At 45.9% G+C, this 24000-nt stretch overlaps 2 protein-coding genes across 6 annotated transcripts in view; both read right to left on the reverse strand.

The window, feature by feature from the left end:
* The window catches only part of LOC116218489 (complement C1q subcomponent subunit B-like), a 4275-nt gene extending 1618 nt beyond the window's left edge, over nt 1-2657 (reverse strand). The window contains exons 1-5 of one of the 4 annotated variants that reach the window (XM_031560381.1): nt 2375-2626; nt 2108-2161; nt 1839-1904; nt 1432-1554; nt 1171-1320 (exon numbers count right to left, since the gene is read on the reverse strand). In XM_031560381.1, the coding sequence (XP_031416241.1) occupies nt 1184-1320; nt 1432-1554; nt 1839-1904; nt 2108-2161; nt 2375-2594 (600 nt within the window). In that variant the 5' untranslated portion in view covers nt 2595-2626 and the 3' untranslated portion in view covers nt 1171-1183. Of the gene's footprint in view, nt 1-1170; nt 1321-1431; nt 1555-1838; nt 1905-2107; nt 2162-2374 lie in introns of those variants that run through there. The other 3 variants (XM_031560382.1, XM_042703071.1, XM_031560380.2) reach the window with 3 other exon arrangements.
* A 17490-nt stretch (nt 2658-20147) lies between these two features.
* spsb4a (splA/ryanodine receptor domain and SOCS box containing 4a) overlaps nt 20148-24000 on the reverse strand; it is a 67767-nt gene continuing 63914 nt past the window's right edge. For both annotated transcript variants that reach the window (XM_012816617.3, XM_031560086.1), the window contains one exon: nt 20148-21155. In XM_012816617.3, the coding sequence (XP_012672071.1) occupies nt 21028-21155 (128 nt within the window). In that variant the 3' untranslated portion in view covers nt 20148-21027. The remainder of the gene's footprint in view (nt 21156-24000) is intronic.

The following is a 24000-nucleotide window of genomic DNA, read 5'->3' on the forward strand; positions in this document are numbered from 1 at the left end:
ACACCAAACCCTTGATTCTGTCTATATTTTTAAGATGATTTAAAGCTGTTTTTGTGTGATTGCTTTCATACAGTTGGTACAAGTGGATATCTGAGTCTATTAGAACTATTAGAATGAAGATTTCGGACTTGTCTTTGTTTCTTAGGAGCACGAGGGCTGAGGTGTTGGTGACATAGCTATGGCCTTCATACACTGAACACTAGTACCTCTCGTTTATGTTACCCTTTCTTAACAGAGACAGAGCTTATTTGAACCTCAAGAGTGATCAGTAAGTCAAAGAAGACATAAAAATGATCAGAAAGGGTCTTTAGGTCCTTAATCACAACAGAAGAAATGTTGAGACCTTTAGAAGTAACCATATTTAAAGTGTGGCCTTGGGTGTGGGTAGTTTCTTTAACATGCTGCAAGAGACCAAAAGTGTCAAGAAGTGCAAAGAGTTATTCGGTATTATTGTCCAAGTTATTATCTATGTGGATGTTAAAATCTCATAAAATATGTTGTTCTTCAGGTATGTGTGTGTTCGCTGTTATTTTGTAGATAATAACAGGTTTATTGAAATAGTTTATTATCTGATCGACAACATAATCATACTACATAACCATATCTTTCATTTCATCCACTCAAGAGACAATTAGGGCTTACTGCATATAGGAACAGCATAATATTTCAACAGTGCAAAAGTGAAGCCCATTCCCAGTATTCACATTCTTTAGTAACATACTCAATGTCACAGATATACATTACATGGAAATATATCAGTCATTAGTCAAAAAAACTTCCCTCATCAAAACATTTACTCATAATTTTATGGTATGTAACTTTGTAACTATGTCTGTAAGTTACTTAGTAAGCAGGGACACCTTCAATATCAAAATATCAAAAAGAAAAAAAAATGCCTTGGCTGACTTTGACACATCTACAGTGTGTGGTATCAAGGTATTTGTAATTTTCATTTTCTTGCTCTCAAACAATTAGAAGCTAACATGACCCTTTAAAACAATACACACCGGGGTACAACAGGGTAGATAACCATCGTATTCTTACAGTGGAAACAGCAAATGGCCAATGAAAGTGCTGTGGTCATTCTCATTATCAAAAATCCAGGTGTTTTCCCTAAGCCGCATGTACACGTGGTCTCCCTTCTCTAGTTGCAGGTTCATCCATTGTTCCGGTCTCATAGCGATTACCTGCAGCATGATTGTACACTATCACCATTCTGATGGCCGTTCTTCATTAGTCTGAGACCCATGGGCTTGCTGGAGCGATTATGACCAGAGAAGCTGAAGTAGTAGACTCCTTTCACTGGTGCAGTGAAGATACCTGTGACCATCAGAACAGCACATAATGCATTAATCCAAAACAGGGCTGCATCCTAATTACATTGCTTAATCTCAGTCAGTGCTAACTGGCAACAAATTGTAATACATATACCTGTTGCTGGGTTGTAGGCATTCCCAGCATTGGCAAAAACGTCCTTGTAAACCAGGGTAATCTCAGTGTTATATGGACCCTGATTTCCATGAGGTCCCAGTGATGCTCCAAACGCTACTTGCTCTGAAACACAAAGTAAATCATAAATGCTTTGGCCACAGAATAGCTGTGTAGTGCACATGTCTACGAATGACCGTATGTTGTAATTGTGGAGAACTCATTATTGATCAAGCTGTGTTAATATGTCTGGCATTCATTAAACCATTTAGCTAAAACTGTTATATTTTACCTATTTTACCAGTAACTGTTGTGCCAGGTGTAAATGGGGCATTTATAAAGCTGTGTTAAAATGTCTGTTTTGCTAAAACTGATATATGTTACCTATACTAGTAACTGTTGTGTGCTACCTGTCCTCTTGTGATCCTCCATTTGGCTCCTGAGGTCAGACATGGCATCTCTCAGGTCCCGCAGCCTGGAAGAGAAATGATGTGTTCAAACACACACACACACACACACACACACACAGACAACTTAGTAGCTATTAAAATAAATGTGTCAGATGTAGATGATGGATGTAATCGTTAAGAGAACTCCCTTCGGTAGTTCTATACTGGCTGCATTCGTAGTCTCCTTTGCTTGTCCCCTGTGTACTACTAACTACTGTGTTGTGCTTTACCTTTTGTCTTCTGCTCCTCTATTTGTCTCACGGTCTCTCTTAGCTCCTGCAGCTCTGCAAGATAAATGAAAATGTGTTCACACACAAACACACACACACACACACACACACAAACAGAAAACTCAGTAGCTATTAAAATAAATGTGTCAGATGTAGATGATGGATGTAATCGTTAAGAGAACTCCCTTCCGTAGTTCTATACTGGTTGCATTCGTAGTGTCGTTTGCTTCTCCCCTGTGTACTACTAGCTACTGTGTTGTGTCTTACCTTTTGTCTTCTGCTCCTCTATTTGTCTCACGAGAGAGGACACGGTCTCTCTCAGCTCCCGCAGCTCGGCAACCACTCCGTGAGGGTCGCAAAGGTTCTTTTCCTCTGCAGCATTACCGTGCTGAGGGACACTGCTCTCCTGGATGCCTCCCCCCTCACCTTGGCTCTGTGCCCCACACAGACAACAGAGCAGCAGCACAGACAGAGAGCTCTTCATCATAGATACCTGAAATGGCTTTTGAGAGGATCTGTTCAGCCCCTGTTTATATGCATTCTGATTTCAAATGCACTTACTTATTAACCAGGTAATCAAGGACATTGGAAGAGTGACTACCTAAGGTTAATCATGGTAGATCATGAACAGATCATACAAATGAAAGAAAGTGTACACAAAGACTTCCAAGAAACCAGAAACTGTTTGTTGACAAAAATGATTTCTGATTAGATATAATTTCTGTGAGGGTGTAGGTTAGTGGGTAAATTGTCTATTCAATGTTTTCACCCCCACGTTATTAACACACTTTTCAGACTGACAAAAGAGAGGTTCTGGACTGGAAACTGCACAGGTGAACTTTAGATACAATAAGGAAACAAGAGCCAATGTGTTTACTGGAAAGTTTGTCAAAGTCACGTGCCACTGTGTTTTGGTCAACATTATAAACCTCGTTATACATCACACAGCAGTCAACAATGAAAACACTATCTTAACATACAGCAGGTTGTAATCTAAATGTGTAATTGTAGATGAAGTTGCATTACTGTTTTACAAGGAATGTTTACAATACATCCAATATCAAAGTATGCAAATTGACTTACAGAAGAGAGATATGACAGATACACAGAGGTCAGTCACTATGGTGTTGCTGAGCATGCTGGGAATGCTGGGAATGGTGGGAATGTGGAGGGAGGTAACCATGGAAGTGAAAAAGAAGTCAGCCTAAAACAACGGGACCAAAGCATCAAATTCCCCTCAGTCAAATCAAACAAGCCCCCTGAAGCCTTATATATATATATCAATATATTTATATATATATATATATATATAGTCAATTATATATATATATATATATATATATACGGTACCAGTATATCATCTTAAATATATCATACAAATACTGTATGCTCTGTCACTGTGCCAGACTGTGCCACTTCACAACCCCTGCAAATGATGTCATGGTATTATTGTTAGAGCATGGCTTTCTCTGTTTTTTTCCAGGGGGAAGTAAAGTGTTATCAGATCTACATTTTCCAAAACATGAGTGAGGATACACACACCCAATCTCTCACAAATCCAGAACAACACAGATAACCACATCCAATCTCTCGCTTTCTCTCTCTCCTCACACACACACACACACAAAGTATCTGTTATGTATCTTAATGTTACAGATTAACTGTTGATTGTGTTATCAGGAAAAACAGACTTTGGTCTACTCTGCTGTGCCTCATTTAAATAACACAGTATTTGAATAAGACTTCTGAAAGAATCGTTTAACACTGTTATTCTTTATTCACATAGTGGATACATGAATACCAACAGAAAGGAGAAGCATCATGGTGTCATATCCAGGTATTTTCCCTGAGCCATCTATAAATCATGAAGGTATTATACCTGGAGAGATTGAAAATTACCTCCCATTCATTTCAGTGGAAGATGCTATGCAAGCTATCTAAGCCGATCCTGCATTACTGAAAACCAGCCTATGGGAAACATACCTTCTGGCAACAAACCAATGCTAATTGACTGAAGCTACCACCCTACAGCCTGACTTCCTGGTATAAATGTGGCCTCCCTGTTGTAGCTGAAGGTTCATCCCATTGGTTGCCATGTCAGGCTGGTTCCCTGAAGCATGGTTGTACACTGTCACCATCTGCTGGCTGCTCTTAAACAGAGGGCCTAGAAGAGTGAAATGACCAGGGAAGCTGAAGGAATTGTGTGCAGGAAGATTCCTCAGTCACATAATTCCTCAGTTTCATAATTGTATTCTGTCACAAATGCATATTTAAACATCCTTTTACAACTTTAACAACCCCCCCTGGATCACATGTCAAACAACCATGAAAACACTGCATCAAAATAAACCAAGTTGCTATTGAAAGGTTGTAAATGAAGGACACAACACTGTGATGTTTATAAATAAAATGATGAATGTGCAACAGAGTGCCTTACTAGATAGGAGTATGTTCTTTGAGACTAATGAACGAGTCTAACAGGGCCTTTACAATTGGTGTACAGGACACAGGGGTATTGCTCTGACGGCTCTCTCCCATCCCCATAATGATGGTGGGGAGGTGATCCCACTTCTGACATCATATGTAGTGAAGGGAGAGAGCAGTCACCCCACCTGGCCTTGAATGCAGGTCTATGGGGTACCAAACCTGCACCCTGACCACAATTCCAAAGAGCCAGGCTCGTTGCTATGACAGTCAGAACACTTACTCCACTACAGTGACGGCACTCCGTCACACTGATCAAAAACAGAAGGAAATAAATGATCACAGACTGAGAAAAAGATCATTTGTTAATCATTCCGGCTCTGCTTCAGGACAAGCTCTCCCAGCTGAGCGTGCCTGACTCCACCTGCAGGTGGATCACAGACTTCCTGTCTGACAGGAGGCAACGCGTGAGGCTGGGGAAGCATGTCTCTGACTCCAGGACTATAAGCACCGGTTCCCCTCAGGGCTGCGTTCTTTCCCCTCTACTCTTCTCCCTGTATACCAACAGCTGCACCTCCAGTCACCAGTCCGTCAAACTCCTTAAGTTCGCGGATGACACCACCCTCATTGGGCTCATCTTTGGGGGGGATGAGTCCGCTTACAGGTGGGAGATTGATCATCTGGTGACCTGGTGTGGGCAGAACAACCTGGAGCTAAATGCTCTGAAGACAGTGGAGATGGTCGTAGACTTCAGAAGGAACCCAGCCCCACCCACCCCCATCACCCTGAGTGACTCCCCAGTCGACACTGCAGAGTCCTTCCGCTTCCTGGGCACCATCATCTCCCAGGACCTCAAGTGGGAGCTGAACATCAGCTCCCTCACCAAAAGAGCTCAACAGAGGATGTACTTTCTGCGGCAGCTGAAGAAGTTCAACCTGCCAAAGACAATGATGGTGCACTTCTACACCTGCATCATTGAGTCCATCCTCTCCTCCTGCATCACCATCTGGTACGCTGCTGCCACTGCCAATGACAAAGGCAGACTGCAGCGTATCATCCGTTCTGCCGAGAAGGTGATTGGCTGCAATCTGCCATCTCTACAGGACCTGTTCGCCTCTAGGACCCTGAGGCGGGCAGGTAAGATTGTGGCCGATCCCTCCCACCCGGGTCACAAACTCTTTGAGGTCCTTCCCTCCGGCAGGAGGCTGCGGACCTCACGCCACAAAACCAGCTTCTTCCCGGCTGCCGTTGGCCTTATTAACAAGGCCCGGGACCCCCACCTGACGTGGACACTCATCCCGCCCCCACACCTCAAGTCTGTGTTATGTTAACACACACTACATTGCACACTGCACATTGCACATCCACTTTTGCACTCCTGCCCTGCTCTTTGTATTGTAGTACTTATTGTGTTTGTGTAGTACTTATTGTGTTTGTATGTTTTATGTTCACTGTATGCACCTATACACCAGAACAAATTCCAGGTAGGTGTAAACCTACTTGGCAATACATACTATTCTGATTCTGATTCTGATTCTGATTCTGATTACTGGACACACAGAAATGCAATACAATGCTTAAGGTGACAACAGGACATTCTTACAATCTGAGCTTGAGCTATCTGGTCATCCAGGGCCCATTGGATTGGGGAAACAATCATGTATGGTGGGTGGATACTTTCAGGATCCTCTGACCCTTCGGTATCCCCATGGGTCCTGGAGCACATCTGCTAGCACATTCTTGGGCCCTGGACGGAAGGAAATGACAAAGGTAAAGCGTGTAAAGAAGAGGGCCCACCTGGCTTGTTGGGGAGTTCAATCGTCGGGCCTCACCGATATAACAAGTTCTTATTATCTGTGAGGACGGTGAAGGGATACTGCGCCCCCTTGAACCAGTGGCGCCACTCTTCTAGGGCCAGCTTGATAGCCAGGAGCTCCCGGTTGCCAATGTCATAATTCTGCTCCGCTGGGGTGAATGTTTTGGAGTAAAAGGCGCAAGGATGGAAACGTAGAGGCCCGCCCTGGTCTTGGAAGCGTCACTTACACCATGAAAGGCAAACCAGGATCTGGAAGAGTGAGGACGGGTGCGGTCCCGAAGGCCTTCTTCAGCAGAGAAAAAAAAGCCTGGTGCCGTGATCCGGTTGTAGCTCAGGATGAATCTGCGATAGAAGTTTGAGAATCCTAGGAACCTCTGCAGCTCTTTGACTGCCGTGGGCGACGGCCAGGTCCTGACCGCTGAGACCTTCCCCTCGTCCAGGAACTGAACTCTGTCGGTGTGGAAGGAGCACTTCTCTGCCTTGAGGTAGAGCTGATGCTCTTGAAGCTTGCGGAGAACGAGGGACACATGATGGTGGTCGTCAAGGATGTCGTCAATGTAAACCTTGGAATAGGGAGTGGGACGTTGGCCAACCCATATGTCATCACGCAATATTCATTGTGACCACTAGGGGTGATGAAGGCTGTTTTCCACTCGTCTCCCTCTCGTATCCTGACCAAGTTGTACGCGCTGAGGAGGTCCAGCTTCGTGAACATCTGTGCTCCTTGCAGCTGCTCCAAGGCCAACGGGTCGAGAGGAAGGAGGTAGCGGTATGTTACCGTAATCTTGTTCAAGGCTCTGTAGTCTATGCATGGCCGAAGTCCCCATCCTACTTCTTCGCGAAGAAGAAGCTTGAGGCAGCCGGGGAGGTCGATGGTTGAATATATCCCTGCTGAAGGGCCTCCGGCACATACTTCTCCATGGCCTTTAGTTCTGGCAAAGCAAGGGGGTAAATCCTTTCCCTGGGCATTGGTTCACCGGGCAACAGGTCGATGGAACAATCTCAGGGTCGGTGTGGTTGTAGGCGTGTGAAGATGTGGCTGGTAAGCACCGGCTGAAACAATCCTGCCCCCACCGGGTCACCTCTCCTGTTTTCCAACACAGGGTTCACACAACCTTCGCATACTGGGGCTCCCCACGGGCATTGAAGGAGTTAGAGCCACTGCTTTTATCAGCACGCTATCGTACGAACTGTTCGATGAAGAAGCGCTGGGTCCCCCTCCCATAGTCAACATAGCCCACCGTTCCGGCCTTGTTACCAAGGACGGTACCCGCTGTATGATTACGCGGATAAACAGCTTTGACGTGAGGCGTACCATCCAACGATTGATCGGAGAGAGAGGAGGCAAGCTCACTTACCAAGGACATCCAATTCGTATCTACCCGGACATCTCGGCTGAGCTGATGAAACAGCAGAAGAAATTTAAGGACGTCAGGAGCCTTTTTTGCGAGGACGGCCTGAGGAATGGAATCGCTCATCCAGCGAAGCTGCTCGTCACGTTCCAGAAGCAGACCCTCACCTTTACCACCGAGGCTAAGGAAGCCATGGACTTCTACAAGAAGAAAGTCCGCCCGACGCTCACCAGCACCAAAAGACCTACGTCTCCAAAACCTGACTGAACTGTTTCCACCAGAGTAGGTTACTTGGGCTATCTGCAATTTTCACGGCCTAGACTAAGAGAGGTCAGACCTGCATCCACATGACCGACGCTGACTGTAGGCACGATAGCCTACACCTTGCAGTAAGCTTTCTTGAACTGTCGGTAAGAGTCTTGGATTCGTTATATTTAGTTGTAGGCTATGCATTTACCTGCTTGCTTAGGCCAGGACGAACGATTGAAGTTTTTTTTCTGTTTACTTTTCTTAGCAGGCCAATAAAGGTTGATTTAAATAAACTTGCCTAAATTCTGAATTCCATTGAGGGAAATGATTATTAAAGGAACCGCTATCAAGGGGACATGTTGCTGCTCCATATAGATGTGTGCAAGGAGCCTTCAGTTAAAGTACACGGGAGGTGATATTTCGGACTTACTCTGGCAATAATGCAAGTTTACTGGTTGATCTTTGTTATGGTGTATATGAATTATGTTACATTGGAACCGAATATATGGCGTCAATTAAAGTATTAAGTTGGAACGTTAACGGGTTGAATGCTCGAATCAAACGTACTATGTGCTTAGACTACCTATACAGGCATCATATTGATGTGGCATTCATACAGGAATCAAAGCTCCAACTCTCACATGTTAAACGTTTTGCTAATAGGCAATACTATACTGTCGCTTCCTCTTCATTTGACTCCAAATCACGTGGCTCGCTGGTAGTCTTAAAACGCAATCGCTCTTTATCAATCCTAGGTAAATTCAGCAGCTCTGATGGCCGTATTGCCTACTTGTAAGTCTCTATAGCAGGACAAAAAATATGTTTCTTTTCAATTTATGCTACAAATTTATTTGACTCAGATTTTTATAATTATATGACAGAACTCTTATCTAACATGCATGACTTTGCAGTTATTATAGGAGCTGATATGAATGCCACATTAAACCCTGATCTTGATCGATCACATAAAGGAGACCAACACTCACAGAATAAATCATCAGCTGCCTTTCAAGGCTTGGTATCAGATTTTAGTCTCATTGATTTATTTCGTGTTAGTAACCCATCTGATAGACCAGAGGTCGCCAACCCGTCGATCGCGATCGACGTGTCGATCTCCAAATATATATATTTTTTAAATACAGAAAAAAAAAAAAAAAATTGAAATGTTTTCTTACGGACTTCGGAAGACCAACGTCAGAAAAGATCTCCGCCTGATTCATGAACGCCAGCTATTTAAATCCGAGGATGTCTGTAGAGTTGTAGAGTTGATGTGAACGTAATCACCAACGATTTCTCACAAATTTAGCCCCCCCTCCCAAATACTGGCAAAAACTTCAATCTATCGTGTCTAAATTCATTTGGAAGGGGAAACGCCCACGGATTAAAATGTCCACACTACAACGACACAGAGCACAGGGTGGTCTTTGAGTCCCAAATTTGAAATTATACTTTTGGTCCTTCATTCTCCGGCCAATCTCAGTTTGGCTAAACCCAAATGCATCGGTTTCTTGGAGGCCTGTGGAAGAGAGGCTTGCTTCCCCCCACAGACTCCTGGTCTGATTCATTCAGCACTCTCTTGCAAACAAGCTAAGCTAAGATTAGGTCCAATAGTCTCTTATCTGCTAACTGTCTGGCGTGCCGCTGGAAAATCACTAAAACCTGCCCAGAAATGGCATCTGAATACCCCAATATTTAATAACTTTTCATTACTAACAGGTAAAGCTTCATTTACCTTTCCTGCCTGGAGGGACAGAGGTATTCATGTCTTAGGTGATATTTTCGATGATAATGGCCTTCGTTCTTTTGATGACCTTCGTAAATTATATAATCTGCCTGGCTTCTCGTTCTTCCTGTACCTCTATGAAAACCTATGGAGTTCCCTGGAAACCCCAAAACTTGAACTATATTCATAGAACCTACCTGACCCCAAGAAAACGCCATGCAATGAAGATCTGTACCACTCCATTATGTGATCTGTGCACTGGTGGTCATGTGGGAACATTTATGCACATGTACTGGTATTGTGAGCCTGTGGCTCATTTCTGGTAGATGGTGACATCTACAATATCAGAATTGTTAGGGAGGGACTTACCTTGCACCCCCACAGCCACACTGTTGAATATTTTCCAATATTCAAAATCAGAAAAAAAGAATAGCATTATCTGGGTTGACTGCTGCTAAAAAGATCCTAGCTCAACGCTGGCAACCACCACACACACTGACTCGATTGCATTGGCTGAACACATTTCTTGATGTAACAGTTTCGGAAATGTCTGTTGCCAGAATGCATGGCGCATGCGAAAAGACTATAGCATATGGGGCCACATGAGATAGTGGGACTGTTGTGGAGGGCCGGACAATGGGCCTGAACTCAATTCTGCTCAATATAAGTTGTATCTCTTCATAAAAAAACATTAAATTGTATGGTTTCATGGACACCTGAGTCTTCTTTCCCAGTTGATATACACTCTTATTATATAATATGCATTTAATGATGAATCGTTTACAAAACGTGGAAGAGAAAAGAGGCTAATACAAATCACTAACAATGTAAGAGGGTAAATAGCCTATACATCACACAACTACATTTTTAGGTTGGATATAAATTAAGCAATTAATCAAAAACTAAAACTTTCAGTAAATAAAACTCAAACTAAATATTTCAAAGATAACAGATTTTTTCACTAATACACCATAGGCTGTATGAATAGAAAAGGTCGAGGTCGTTTGCGCATCCCCCAGGGTCACGCTGTAAACACTGATATCAACTGTTCTGAGGCGTGTAAAGGAGAAACTTCAGCACAAACGACCTCAACTGTGGCGGCCTGGCATTTGGTTGTCATGAAACTGTATTGTCCCATACTTACCAGTAGAGGGCGAGAATGAGCTGTTTTACACTGACCTAAGCTGAGCATGTTCACCTGTCACTTGAACACTTGCTAATACATGTTGTTTTGCTGTGTGTGTGTTTGCAGAAACATGAAAGAGGATACACACAATCCCACACAAGACACAAGAGGATAACCACCTTCATTCTCTTTTTCTCTCTCTCGCACACACACAAATAGACACACACATAAAAGTTCATAGCCATATCTCCATGCTCCTTCCCTCTTCGAGGTCTCATCAGTCATAGCCCTCCTGCCTCCTCGGGCTGCCAGCCGTTTATGGCTGACAATTTATTAAGCTATTAACTTTAACTACTGCTCCCGCTGCACACCCCTCTCCACATGCTCAGACAAGGCTTGATGGGGGGATAGATTGTGCTGTAAACACAAGAATCTATCACAGCCCTTTTACACTGCATGCTAGTGCGTGTGTGTGTGAGCGAGAGAGAGAGAGAGAGAGAGAGAGAGAGAGAGAGAGAGAGCAGTTATCCTCTTGTGTGTGTGTGTGAGGGAGAGAGAGAAAGAGAGAGAGAGAGAGGGAGAATGTGTGTGTGTGTGTGTGTGTGTGTGTGAGCGAGAGAAAGAGAGAGAGAGCAGTTATCCTCTTGTGTGTGTATGTATGTGTGTATGTATGTGTGTATGTGTGTGTGAGGGAGAGAGAAAAAAAGAGAGAGAGAGAGAGGGAGAATGTGTGTGTGTGTGTGTGTGTGTGAAAGTGTTACAACCCCATATGGAATGAATCCTATCACACAGAGCCACATGCGTCAGCTGTTCAGCCCATTTTCTGTCTCCTCGTTGCCCAAACAACACCCTGCCAGCGTCATGCGAGGCGCAGTCAGAGGAGCTCATACGCACACCTCACACGACCTCAACCTGTGTAACGTCTCTTTGTCTGTCTAACCATCACACAGACAGGATGGTACAAATGACACACACATCCCCATCTCAGAGGGGAATGGGGCATTTGCTTTTGCCTTCCTATTAGTAAGTGCTGATGGTAGTTCTGATGGTTCATTATTGGTTGAGATGTGCCTGCGAGTTAAGTGTAGGTTTAAAATAATAAAATAAAACAGATCAATTTATTACCCCAAAATTAAGACACAATCTAGTATCTGTTTTTCTCCTTCCAATGAGCTCTTTTCTCTCTGCACCAAGTGATGGGTTAACTCTCCTCTGAGAGCAAAACTGACTTGAACACAACATGCTTTTATGCTCTGGTGTGGTTGGACTGATGGTTTATGATGGTGTATGATGTGACGGACGTTAGTGTTTACACTTTGATGAACTGTGATACAGTCTGTACATGTATGTTTGTCTCCTCAGTGCTAAACCAAGGCCACCATTAGACAATGGCAGGGGTACTAATTGGAACTGCCATTTGACTAATGGTGGAAGTCTAAAAAAATTCTTCAAAGGTAGCCAGCAGAATACCATATGCCTGTGTGTGAGTGAGTGAGTGAGTGATGAGTGAGTCAGAGAGAAAGAGAACGATGGAGGGAGAGAGAGAGAGAGAGAATCAGTAGGGATAACAGAGGCAGGTTAGACCTCGTTAGATATTCTCTGGGCTAATTAGCCTAATTTGTGACGCACTGAAGCAGAGCGAGAACAGATAGGAAGGAAAGACAAGAGAAGAGAGGAAAGGAGAAGAGAAGAGAAGAGAGGAGAGGAGAGGAGAGTACAAGAGAGGAGAGGAAGAGAAGAGAGGAGAGGAGAGGAGAGTACAAGAGAGGAGAGGAAAAGAGAAGGAGAGGAGAGTACAAGAGAGGAGAGGAAAGGAAAAGAGAAGAGAAAAGAGGAGAGAAGAGGAGAGTACAAGAGAGGAGAGGAAGAGAAGAGAGGAGAGGAGATGAGCGGATAGGAGAAGAGAGGAGAGGAAAGGAGAGGAAAAGAGAAGAGAGGAGAGGACAAGAGAGGAGAGGACAGGAGAGGAGAAGGAGAGAGAGGGAGAGAGGAGAGGAGAGGAGAGGAGAGGAGAGGAGAAGAGCAGAGAGGAGAGGAGAGGAGAGGAGAGGAGAGGAGAGGAGAAGAGCCCGGCAGCTGGCTTTGTGCTGATGGCATTAGGCTGAATAGACGGGGGAGGTGCTTGTGTCAGATTGGAAGGCAGGGGGGAGTGATCCCTGCTTATTAGAGCCGCATTCTGCCTCAGTACTTACGAGAAGATGACAAGTCACCCCGCTTTAAACACTCACACACTCTGCCTCAGTACTTACGAGAAGATGACAAGTCACCCCGCTTTAAACACTCACACACTCTGCCTCAGTACTTACGAGAGGATGACAAGTCACCCCGCTTTAAACACTCACACACTCTGCCTCAGTACTTACGAGAAGATGACAAGTCACCCCGCTTTAAACACTCACACACTCTGCCTCAGTACTTACGAGAGGATGACAAGTCACCCCGCTTTAAACACTCACACACTCTGCCTCAGTACTTACGAGAAGATGACAAGTCACCCCGCTTTAAACACTCACACACTCTGCCTCAGTACTTACGAGAAGATGACAAGTCACCCCGCTTTAAACACTCACACACTCTTTCGCTCTTTCTTTCCCACTTCCCACTTTCCTCTCTCTCTTTCCAAACCGCCCCCCATCCCGCCTCAGTGATCTACTGGCACTGCCTGCGATGTGCGCTGTGATTGGATGTGAATGACCAATGAGAGATCCCAAGTGAGTGTGTACGGACAGGTGTTTTGCCCTAAGGGGTTCTAGACGAGACAGTAACAGACTCTGCCACAGATCCAGACCAAAGTCATGAAAGAGATCAGCAACATTTAAGCTATTTGGTGGTATGCATCAACTGTATTCAATATATTGTTGTTAATATTCTTTTTTTTGGTTTTAATTTCGTAGGTCACTTTGGACAGAGGCGTCTGCAGAATACTTTAACCTGAACTTGACATAAACCTAGCTGATCTGTGTCAACAGGAAGTGATCCCACCGGCTGTGACTGTAACAGATTCAGTGTACCACCTGCTGGGCCAACGAACACATCACCTCATGGTACAATCTGATGAGAGGGAGGGATGGATGGATGGATAGATAGATAGATAGAATAGAAAGGTAAAGGTAAAGGGGTTAATATAGAGAAGGGAAGATGTAGAAAAAATTGGAGAAAGAGAGGGTGAGAGAGAACGAGTGATGAGACAGAGTGTGCATTCACACTAATTCACACGAAGCCCTTAATTAAAGATGCTCACACTTCGCCTTGTTTACCCTGCCTGCAGATGCACGAGAGATGGAGAGGGGGGGGGGGGGGGCGGGGGATGAAGGGAGAGAGGGAGGGAGGGAGGGAAATGGAGAGTAGGAGGGAGAAACAGAAAAAGGAGAGAAGGCGAGGGAGAGAGAGAGAAAAAGAGAGAGCCCATGTGGCAGTATGAGAGATGGGTGACAAACGGGGCTGTCCGTGGAGTGAAAAAAGTGGAGCGGGGCATCTATGAAAGCTGGCGAGGCACGTAAACGACGACACAAACTACCACAAGCAAGGTCAAATGGCAGCAGATGGGGACACAGTGGGCAATGGAAAAATTCCTCCCAGCCCACCCTCCCACCCCCACACACACACACACCACACACACACACACACGTGGTGACGGGAAAGCATTGGCTGTAATGGCAATGCTGTCAGGTGTTTAATCAGACAGACCCGCTGTTTGGCTGTCATCCTATTTATTGCCCCCTTCTTACGCACTGCTCTGTTTCCGTGGCAACCTGACATGGTTTAGAATCTCTCTCCCTCTGTGTGTGAATGACTCTGTCTCCGTTCGTTTTTTTCTTTGGTTCCCCAGTGTGTTCCGCCTGGACTATATAGAGTGCATATACACACACTACACACTCGGATAGGAAGAGGCCCGGGGCAGGCTCTGAGCCTCATGCACTTACAGGACAGGACACATCAGGCCCTGTGCCCCCCCCCCCCCCCCCTCCTACCTGGGAGAAGGCTCTGCAGCATCTGAAGCAGGTCTACCAGACGGTGCGATGGTTTCTTCCCCAAGCAGGCCAGCTCCTGAACACTATGCTGCCCCCATCCACCCATTTAGTAGACACATAAGACAATCCAAAGACTCTCTTAGAGGGCCTCCCCATAGCTGCTATGGTGCTCTGTATTGCCTATTTGTATAGATCCCAGACTGCCTACACACAGTTTATAATATGTACACTCAATGCACAGTTTCTCCCCATTGTCCTTGTGTTTTTAAGCTATTTTTAACATAGTATTTTATTTGTTAAAGTTTATTTATTATTCACTATCCTCCTGTTGGCACATTCAGTCTGTCTGTCTGTCTGTCTGTCTGTCTGAACGTGTTGCTGTCTGCGGTCTATCACTGCGGCTCCATATGGTCCACGGAGCCTCTACTGTACTCTACATAAACCCCTACTTGACTGTGTGGCACGGTGGCTCAAGTGCTTGCACTGCCGCCTCACAGCAAGAAGGTCATGTGTTCGATTCCCACATGGGGCGCTGTTGGCTCTGGGGGGCAGGTCCTCCCCAGACCTTCAGTGCTCAGGTGGGCTATCTCCCGGGCCTTTCTGTGTGGAGTTTGCATGTTCTCCCCGTGTTCACAAGGGGTTTCCTCCACTAAGAACCCCAACAGAAAAACATGCAAAAAAGAACAGAACACTCCTGTCCGTCCCTGACCGAGACGGACGGTTCAATTGGTCCCCGGGCGCTGAGAAGCTGCCCACTGCTCCTGGAGGATCCTGGAGGAGGGACGATCCGGGATGGGTTAAAGGCAGAAGTTGAATTCACGGCGACCTCAGGCCTGCGTGTGTGTGTGTTTCCTGTGTCGCCTACATATATATATATATATAACACGTGTGTGTTGCAGTGAGTCGTTTGTGCAATAAAAAACTGACAGCAGTCAGCCTTGTCTGTGTCTGTGTCTGTGTGTTACTGGCGCCCTCTAGTGGAGGGCATGAAGTTAACCACATCTGTTACCCCCTTGTGTTCCTGAGCGAGGCTGGGATCACGGAGAGCTCTGCTGACAGGTGGCAGAGAGGGTAGAAACAGAGGGATGGATGGAGAGACCACTAGAGGGATGGAGAGAGAGACCACTAGAGGGATGGAGAGAGAGACCACTAGAGGGATGGATGGAGAGACCACTAGAGGGATGGAGAGACCACTAGAGGGATCCTGGAGGAGGGACGATCTGGGATGGGTTAAAGGCAGAAGTTGAATTCACGGCGACCTCAGGTGTGTGTGTGTCAACTGCTGTCAGTTTTTTATTGCACAAACGACTCACTGCAACACACACGTGTTATATATATATGTAGGCGACACAGGAAACACACACACACACACACACGCAGGCCTGAGGTCGCCGTGAATTCAACTTCTGCCTTTAACCCATCCCGGATCGTCCCTCCTCCAGGATCCTCCAGGAGCAGTGGGCAGCTTCTCAGCGCCCGGGGACCAATTGAACCGTCCGTCTCGGTGTTTGTGTGTCGCCTACATATATATATATATATAACACGTGTGTGTTGCAGTGAGTCGTTTGTGCAATAAAAAAACGTGTGTCTGTGTGTCTGTGTGTTACTGGCGCCCTCTAGTGGAGGAGACCACTAGAGGGATGGAGAGACCACTAGAGGGATGGAGAGACCACTAGAGGGATGGAGAGAACACTAGAGGGATGGAGAGAACACTAGAGGGATGGAGAGAACACTAGAGGGATGGAGAGAGAGTGAGCGGTTTTGTGTAAGCATCACCTCTGTGTCTCCCATCCCCGTATCTAGTTTAACCTAATATCCTTTACTACTCTCTGTATGAAAATACTCCCCTGAAACCCCCTGTCAGCACGCTTGTTGTAGACTTGTAGGAATGACATTGAAACAGCACGCAACACTGAGACAAACAGGAACAAGAACACTCACTCACAGCGGCTCAAGCACTGTTCTTTTCCTTCCCTTCCGTGGCCGCTCTTAAACCCCAGGATGCACCTGTGTTTAGAATGGGAGGTCAACACAGGATACACACGAGGGCTCTATTCAAGCTTGAGGCTTCAGGACACCTTTTTGTCGTCATCATCACCATCAGGCCCTTCTGACACTTCTCACGCCCGCGTCTCCCAGGGATCTTGCTCCGCCCGTGAGCTCAGCACAGAAGCACAGCTCAGCTCTCTCTCTCTCTCTCTCTCTATCAGGGTTCTAGCCCGCAAGCGCAACACAGCACAGCTCTGTCCAACTCTGTAAGGTCCTAATAGGTTTTAAAGATATAACCCGCTGACCGGACGGCCAGCCTGTATGCTAGGAAACCCCATAGCAAATACATGTATGAAGGGACACACATCAGGAGGAAGTCCACACACACAATGCTGGCTTCCAAGACTTCCTGCTACTGACCACACATGTGGCAGTCCTACTGGAAGGGCAATATGTAGCTGCACTATCACCTTAAAACCATCAGCACATAGGCTGCACTGCCCCCACTACAACACAAGTACTCTGTGAAAGATAAGAATACAGAAGTTGGCTCACAAGTGGACTTGGAATGGCTTTTTCTGTTTGTCTATATATTAATTATTTAAGGCTTATTTCTCTTTTGACTTTGATGTTAGCATCTCCGTAGGCTAATATGAGTAATACACTATCTATAGAATGCATGCAAGCCTGTGAGTCACAGAAACTGCGAGATGGCAAAAAAAAAAAAAAGGTAGCGTTGCCCCTCCCGAGAAGTTCAGTGATACTGTAATCCCTGACAAGTGTTTTGGAGGACGGCCATACTTCTTGGGAAACGTTGGATTAGCCGTTGGCTCTACAGAGAAGTCGGCTCTCCGAAACCAATTTGGCCCTAACATGGTAGCCGTCACATTATAACACACCATGCAGTTGTAGGCTCGCCGTCCCACTCCTGACGACGTCGGCATCTCAAAACATGGGACAGGATTTCACAGCGAAGTCCTAACTGGAAGTGATGCATGCATTTCCGTTGCATGAGGTTTTCCTGGAAGTGGGGGAGCGCCAGTCATCTGGCCTGATCTATAGCCTCTTAACAGTAAGTGACGGAGCATTCTGCCCGAGTCTGCCTGGAAGCTGGGAGGAGAGAGAGAGGCTGGGAGACAATCGAGAAGCAGCCGCACCTCCTCTTAGTTGGGTCGAACAGCTCTGATCAAAGACAAATCACACGCCGAAGCACACTCCATAAAGAGTTGGAAACAGAGGGAGAGAGAGAGAGAGCGAGAGAAGAAGAAAGAACACATGGGAGAGAAGGAAACAGAGAGGGGAGGAGGAGGAGGGAGTGAGAGGGGGAAAGAAGTACCCGTTTTTATACGGAGTTGATAGGGCAGTATCAGGCTGTCTGGCATTGATTTCCGATAGCAGAATCCTTTGCGCTCGCAGACACATCACCCCGGATCTCGGGAGGATTGGGGGGGGGAAAGGGCGTCAGCACACTGAAGGAACGTGAACTCTGGAATGTTCCATTACCCCCAAAGACATCGAGCTGTTCTGCCACTCATCTCTGCTTCCCCTTTCAAGACCCAGTGTTCTTTGTTTTTCTTTTTTTGTGTGTGTCCTGGCTCACAAATCGGGCACACTGCTCTATGGCATGGCGGTGGGGACCCATCCTCTCACAGGCCAGGGAATATAATACTAAACAAACCTAGAAGGGAAAATAATACTAAACAACGTCCAGAAGGGAATATAATACTAAACAAATCTAGAAGAGGGACAGTAATGGCATAGTGGTGGGGAAGGAGCGAAGTGTGTGTGTGTGTGTGTCTGTGTCTGTGTGTGTGTCTGTGTGTGTCTGTGTGTGTCTGTGTGTGTGTGTGTCTGTGTGTGTGTGTGTGTGTGTGTGTGTGTCTGTGTGTGTGTGTGTGTGTGTGTGTGTGTGGGGGGCTGAGGGAGAGATGGTGAAAGGAGGAGAGATGGAGAGAGTGAGATGAAGAGACACAGAGAGAGAGAGAAGATGTAGAGAGCTATGTAAGCAGAGGAGAAGAGAGAGAGCGCCATGCTGGAACTCTTTGACTTATGTGTGGGTGGCTGCTTGCTGGTACTGAAGTACTGAGACAAACAAAAGCAGAGAAACCCCTGAGATCTGGGTCCTCTATTAGGTAACACTCCATCTGTTTGTGCTGTTTGTGTCGCCGAGACAGAGGGGAGAAATAAACTGGAGATGGGAGGATGAAGAAACAACCTGGAAAAGTCTGGAAAGGGCGGAGGCTGTGGTGTGGCGTCACGTAAATGCACCCAGCCGGACATGGGGATGTCCTGGATTCACTTCAGTATGAAGGCCTGTGTTCAAACAGACACACACGAACATACGAGAGCCTCTTACGAACATACACACACACACACACACACTCGTAGTACGTGTCTCTCTCTCTCTTGCAGTTTTTCTTTCCCTTTTTCTCTAACATACACACACACACACAAACATCTCTCCCACACACAGCTAGGATTACAGGGAAGGAATGAGCAGGAGACACAGTCAGTAAGAAACACAGTTAATGCTCATTCAACTTGGCCTTTATTCACATAGCTGATATGCTGAGGGCAGCCCTGTCCATACATTCCACTGCCTAGCACACACACACCCCACACACACACACACACACACACACACACACCCACCACACACACACACCCACCCACCCCCTACAGGCAGACAGTCTGTGATAGATGTGGTATTAAGTGTGATTATAATAATAATAATGATCATAATAAAAGCAGCATCCAGTAACAAAAGCCTCAGCTGAAAGATGTGAAGGTCTGCCACAGCAGTACAGAGTTGGTCTGTACGGTCCCACGATCATTCATCCGTTAAAAAGGAACTCATTCCTGATAAATAAACATCATACTAATAAACAGCATAAACAGAATCATCGTTGTCGTCATGGTCATCAGAATCAGAAAAAGAAAAAAAAAACTCACACACAATCCAATCAAGGGTAGAAACTTAGGAATAAAAAAAAGTGACTTAAGCTCTTTGAAAAGGGTGTATTCATGTGTGTGTATGTGTGTGTTGTGCATATTTTAGTGTAGTTTATGTGTGTATGCGTAACGTTACATACTGGGGAAGACAAGGACATCCTCCCTGGACCCTACTATGATAATTGCTCTGTGTCTGTGTGTGTGTGTGTGTGTGTGTGTGTGTGTGTGTGAATGTCTGTACATGAGCATGTATGCATGTATATGTGTGTGTGTGTACATGAGTATGTATGTGTGTGTGTGAGTGTGTGTGTGTGTGTGTGTGTCTGTGTGTGTGTACATGAGTATGTATGCGTGTGTGTGAGTGTGTGTGTGTGTGTGTGTGTGTGTGTGAGAATGTCTGTACATGAGCATGTATGCATGTATATGTGTGTGTGTGTACATGAGTATGTATGCGTGTGTGTGAGTGTGAGTGTGTGTGTGTGTGTGTGTCCCACTGCAGCTCCTGCCAGGGTAGAGGAGCTGAAGGCCTGCGGTGTGTATCTCGGGTGAGCTGGACCGCTGGGCTCGGTTCAGCCCGATCCGGCCCAATCCCCTCCAGAAGAGCTGGCAAGGGAAGAGAGGAGTCCTATAGCACCTCTGGTGGAGGCTTGAGGAACTGCAAGCCATTACTGACGCCATACAGAGTTCAGTTCAATTCAGGTCAGGTCAGTTCATCTCGGTTTGGTTTGGTTTCGGTTTCGGACGGTGAGGTTTTGGATCGGCTTTCTTCTTCTCGGAAAACAAGGCCTCCAAAGGTTAGTGTGCTGTCTGAAGCGTGCTAACACCCACTCCAGTCTCTCCCTGCCTAGGGTGCGGGTCGAGATACCGCCCCCACGCCCCTGTCCACCCCCACAGCACTTCAGTCGTCTCCACGGCAACCAGCCACAAAGTCGTAACGCAAACACCACCCCCCCCCCCTCCCGCCTCCCCAAAGTCACAGCCATCAAATAACTTAAAAAGTCTAAAGATAAACAGAGGAAGAGGGAGGTAGAAGAAGGAGAGAGAAAGAGCGAGAAAGAGACAGAGTGAGAATAAAACTCTTCCTCGAGTTGAGTAACAACAGTGGCGCTCGCTCAGGTGTCCCAGTGGTGAGCGGCGGTGGCGGCTCGTGAATGTAAACATATCCCATGGGGCTGAGGGGCAGCCTCCCTCTCTTCCTCTGTCAGTCTGTCTGTCTGTCTGTCTGCCTGTCTGCCTGCCTGTCTGTCTGTCTGTCTGTCTGTCTGTCTGTCTGTCTGGTGCGGTGCGGTGCGGTGCGGTCCAGTTGGTCTCATCCGGCTCACTGGTACTGGAGGTAATTCTTCAGGGACTGCGGTAGAGGCAAGGTCTCGATCTCCTGCAGCCGCTCCCGGCCCAAGGCCAGGCGGGCCGCCCGCCGACACAGGTCCATCAGAGGAAGAGGCTCCGCTACAGAGGGACAGAGGAGGGGGGGGGGGGGGGGGGGGGGGGGCATTAGAACTGATGGTATTCTAACAGATAATAAAACACACTGTTAGTTATTCAAACTTTCAAATAACACATTAGTAATTATTCAAGCATCAATTCATTCAAATTCAATCAGTGACACAGAACAAAAAAAAAAACTGGGATAGACTGAGAAAGGTGACTATAAGCTGATCAGTTGGGCTTGGTGAAGACGTCTCCGCTTCTCTCTCTGCATACTTCTCTGGCTGCTGTTAGTGTGTGTGTGTGTGTGTGTGTGAGAAGAACAAGGAACAGTTGAAGGCTCTTTGCCACTAGCGCCCCACTCACTTTCTGCAGCCCTACGTGGCAGCCTGCTTCAGTGCTGCACATCTGGCAAACACCTGCAATGGCCCTGGACTACGCACGCATGCACACACAGAACGTGTTAAACAACTAACTAACCTCACCTCAGGGGGCAGTAGTCAGTATAGTGTGGGGGGGGGGGGGTCTGTGTGTGGCCTACAGTAGTCTGTGTGGTGTATGATGGCCTCGGAGTAGCCTAGCAGGTAGCTGTTATCTATCTAAATGTCAATGTCAACAGATTGGGAACAAGGGACCATCTCTGAGGTGCAAGAAGAGGAAGGCAGCTAGATATATAGACACTAACGACGTAGACGATTACTGATAAAGATTCATAGATGATATAGAGACACTGCCGATGTAGACGATTACTGATAAAGATTCATAGATGATATATAGAGACTGCCGACGTAGACGATTACTGATAAAGATTCATAGATGATATATAGACACTGCCGACGTAGACGATTACTGATAAAGATTCATAGATGATATATAGACACTGCCGATGTAGACGATTACTGATAAAGATTCATAGATGATATATAGACACTGCCGATGTAGACGATTACTGATAAAGATGCATAGATGATATATAGAGACACTGACGATGTAGACGATTACTGATAAAGATGCATAGATGATATATAGAGACAATGACGATGTAGACGATTACTGATAAAGATGCATAGATGATATAGAGACACTGACGATGTAGACGATTACTGATAAAGATTCATAGATGATATATAGACACTGCCGATGTAGACGATTACTGATAAAGATTCATAGATGATATATAGACAATGCCGATGTAGACGATTACTGATAAAGATTCATAGATGATATATAGACACTGACGATGTAGACGATTACTGATAAAGATTCATAGATGATATATTGACACTGACGGAGAGATCGATAGAGAAAAAGAGCAAGCTTGAAAAAGATAGAGAAAGAGCAAAAGAAATACAACATAAATAAATAAATAAATAATAAAAAAAACACACAGTCTAAAAGGCCAACTGTGCTAAAGGCTAGCTTGGTTCACATGCAGATGCACGTGCTCGCTTGCGCGTACGCACACTGACTTGAGTTTATTTAGTTTGATGTAACTAAGTACTCCAAGTAGATCGCTTTAAGACACAAGCCATTATGATTTGGTCATTCAAAACAAGCGACGGGATATCGCTTGCTCTAGTAAGACAAGAAGCCTATTCACACACACACACACACACACACACACGGCCTGTCAGCAGCACATAAAAGGCTGGTTTATTGCAAGAATTACAGTCCAACAGCCTATAAAACAACACAGTAATCAGGGTTAAATTTAGCCATAGCGGAAAACAACAGCACACCAATCAGGCTTTATGGTCCTCTGGCTGCCATGCCATTTGTGTGTGTGTGTGTTTGTTTGTGAGATGGCATCTAAATTCATTGTGGGATTGCGGTTTTGTTTTGAGGAACTTGTGTGTATACACATCAACATACTGAAACACATACACTTGTTTAGCGAGGCAGACCAATGGACCAGTGGGGAACTGAACTGAACTAAACAAACACACACACACACACACACACACCACACACACACACAACACACACACACACTCACACTGATAAGACGTGTGGGGTGTGGGGCTCTGCTCTGTGGTTTGTGTGAGTGACTGTGTGCATGCATTTGTACTGTGTGTGTGCGTGCGTCCGTGCATGTATGTTTATGTGCATGGCTCTGTCTGTGTGTGTGTTGTGTGTGTGTGTGTGTGTGTGGTTGTCAGTTGATGAGTGTGTGAGAGTATGCCTGTGTGTGGGCTGGCATCTCTGTGTAGTGTGTCTGCCCGTGCTGGACGGTGTTCAGGATAACAGGCTCCCCGTGCCGCAGATAATGAACATGGCTGTCCTCACACCATCACACACCAGCTGGACAGCAGCTCCTTGGGGGGTGCATGCCATGTCAGACAGCGAGCTATTGGACAGCACTCACTGTCTATGTCCAGCCACACAGCATGGACAAAATACAGCTGAAAATAAGTGTGTGTGTGTGTGTGTGTGAGTGAGTGAGTGAGAAAGAGAGAGAGAGAGTGAGAGAGAAGGGGCAAGAGAGAGATGGAAAGTCTGTCTGTCGGTGTGTCTGTGTGTCGTGATGAACTGTGCTGTGCTGACACTGTCTAGTCACAGTTCACCACCGCAGCACTGCCTGCAGCTCCTTCGCGGGTCATGTTATGTAGGTCGGATTCAAATTCACCCAGCCAGGCTCCGGGTGAGAAGGGAGAGACCAGCAGGAGCCCCTGCAGCATTACATTTACATTTAGTCATTTAGCAGACGCTTTTGTCCAAAGCGACGTACAAGGGAGAGAATATTCAAGCTACGAGCAATAGAACCTGGTGTAACAATAAATAAATACTACTTTACATAAGAAATATAACAAAATGAAATAAAAAAGAAAGAAAGAAGAAGTGCAGAAATGTAACTGCTGTAAGTGCA

Source organism: Clupea harengus, chromosome 22 (assembly GCF_900700415.2).
Source record: "Clupea harengus chromosome 22, Ch_v2.0.2, whole genome shotgun sequence".
NCBI classification, from domain to species: domain Eukaryota; kingdom Metazoa; phylum Chordata; class Actinopteri; order Clupeiformes; family Clupeidae; genus Clupea; species Clupea harengus.